The sequence below is a fragment of the Montipora capricornis genome, chromosome 3 (assembly GCF_036669925.1).
Source record: "Montipora capricornis isolate CH-2021 chromosome 3, ASM3666992v2, whole genome shotgun sequence".
Classification (NCBI taxonomy): domain Eukaryota; kingdom Metazoa; phylum Cnidaria; class Anthozoa; order Scleractinia; family Acroporidae; genus Montipora; species Montipora capricornis.
In genome coordinates, this window is record NC_090885.1 from 31,759,068 (window position 1) to 31,761,567 (window position 2,500).

At 37.9% G+C, this 2,500-nt stretch overlaps 1 protein-coding gene across 1 annotated transcript in view; it reads right to left on the reverse strand.

Annotated features, from left to right (window-relative positions):
* LOC138042920 (uncharacterized) overlaps positions 1–2,500 on the reverse strand; it is a 45,041-nt gene that overhangs the window by 34,755 nt on the left and 7,786 nt on the right. The window contains exons 3-4 of the mRNA XM_068888985.1: positions 1,161–2,443; positions 344–536 (exon numbers count right to left, since the gene is read on the reverse strand). Of these exons, the coding sequence (XP_068745086.1) occupies positions 344–536; positions 1,161–2,443 (1,476 nt within the window). The remainder of the gene's footprint in view (positions 1–343; positions 537–1,160; positions 2,444–2,500) is intronic.

Consider the following 2,500-nt stretch of genomic DNA (forward strand, 5'->3'; position numbering starts at 1 on the left):
GCAATTATATCATGTTAATTTAACTCTCTCGTTCTAATCAACATGTTCCATTGTACACTCTTTTTTGTTACCTTTGGCTATTTTGTTAGATTCCCAATTTATTTCACGTTGTTATTTATCTTTGTTTAGCATATTATAAATTCAAATGTAACTTCAAATTAATTCTACTTTCAACTGAAGATGGTCGTTGCACGACCGAAACATGTCTTGTAAATTTAATTTCAAATGTGTCGTCACTTTTATAAAAATTGTTGTTAGTCTGCTTCTTTCCAGACTTTTATTCTATATTTCTCATCTTCATCTCAAGTACCTAAGAGAACTAGAACCTAAAATGACAACTTACCTAATCTGTCACTTGAATTGAAGCTCACCACAACCAGGTCGTTTTCCACGGGAAATAAAACCTTATTTCGCTGGTCAAGGCTAATAATTCCCCAGCATGTAATAAGGGACATTTTGTTTGAGGAACTTCCACCTGAAACTTCCACGGATACCTTCTTCTTACTCACATTTTCCTCCATCCAATCATTAACGGCCTAAGGAAAGATTATGTTTATTTTCATACCTATATTCTCGAGTTTAAAAGACATGCTTCAGGAGGTAACTAGTCTGCAATCTTTAGTGTAACAAAACGAAAAGTGTGCTGTGGTATAAATATTGAAGGCTTTGCAAAAATAATGACGGTAATTAAGGCAATAGTTAATATAATTTCTTAAACCGACATTGATTTATTTTATTCACTATTCTAACCATAACCCTAATAATTGGACTATTATAGAAAGGGGCAATACTGTTAAGGCATAGAAAAGACAAAGTATTTTGTTTGATTGAAGTTCCGCAACTGTTCAACCAAGGTTGACAGTTTCCCTGAGCAGCTCAATTTTCACAGAAAACGCCTAAGTAAGCCTTAGTCTAAACAAAGGCCTAAACCAAATGTTCTGGCGGATGTTTCAAAACGACTCCAAGAACAGCAGATACCGTTGTACACACAGAGTATGCTGGTGTGAATTCAGGGTTACGGTTATCAAATTCTACCCAAAAGGGAAGGGAAATGGTTATCAAATTCTACCAGAAAGGTCAAAATTACAAATTAATAAACGCGCTCTACATTTCTTTGCATGTGCGCTTCAATCAACAAAATTGAATAACATCATAATTACCTTCGCCCAAATTTCCATGAACAATAATGGCTTGAATGTATCATGATACTGGTCCATGGAATCAAACCCACTTCTCTCAGGTATACAGATGACAGGAAACTTTCGAGGTAGGAAAGAGTGTTTTTTGTTGTTTTCTGGGTCTTCAAGACTCTGCACCTTCCAGTTGAGAATCTCAAGAAAGAATTCATCTTCAGTCAGATCTTTTTTAGGGGTTATGATGGCTGGCTTCCTTGTCAGTGAGACAACTGGATGGACAGAACTTGCTGCTGCTGTAGTTGCTAGATCAGATGTGTTTGGGTCACTGGAATACCTCATTTGCTCGAATGCATTTTCCTTGATAGATTCATCATTGACATCTCTGCCATCTTCAATTGAAAAAAGGGCATTTCCACCATCAGCATTAACAGCGTGCATGCCACAAACATCTTCCAGGTCATCCTCTATGCTGGCCAAAACACTTTCCTGAGAATTAAACATTATTTCATTGTAACCCCATACGTTAGCAATGCCATCGTCTAAAGCTGGATTTTCAAGTTTCCTACTAATTGAAGAAAGGGCTTCTAAGTCTTCTGGAACGACTTGCATCTGCACAGTTTTAAGTTCGTTATCAAATTCCTTATTTTCCCTCTCGTTCTGAATAGCAGGATTTTTGTGGACACTACCAGGCACTCCAACAGAGGGTCCGACCATTTCAGGTAATGAATCAAACGTCATAGCATTGTTGTGTAAGGCACGATTTTCAAAATCTCTATGTTTTGACCAAAGGCTCTGTGTATCTTCAGAAATGGTTTGCACGCTACCGCTGTCTCCCTCCTCATCTTCAAAGTTGTAGTGTACATCACGAGGCACCTCAGGTGCCATTAATTCTGGGTACAAAACGGTGTCCAGTTGCCCCACAGGTTGCCTCCTTTTTTCTTTGATCTCCTGACTTCCAGCAGTCTCCGGTAGAGACATCTCATTATTCACTTTTAGAACTGATGCCGTGCTTTCACATTTTTTTTCAAAAACAGATTGCAAAAGTTCCTCATCTGAACTTTCACTTAAGTCATATGAAGAATCTGGTATCTTTGATAATTTTGATGAAGTTTCAGGTTCTGTAGTCACCACATGTAATTGTGGTTTCGACTCAATTGTATCCAACATCTCTACAAGAGCAGTGTCTAAGTCTTCACTATCCTGGAAAAAGTAATCTTCTGTCATTTCATTCCTTATTACATTCTTGGAGAATGGGTCCTTTTGTTCAGTGCGAGCTTTGACATCATCCTCACTGTCATGCCTTCTATCTGGTAAAGAAAAGTCACACAATTTATTGTGACCTTTGGATGCAACACCCCTATTCC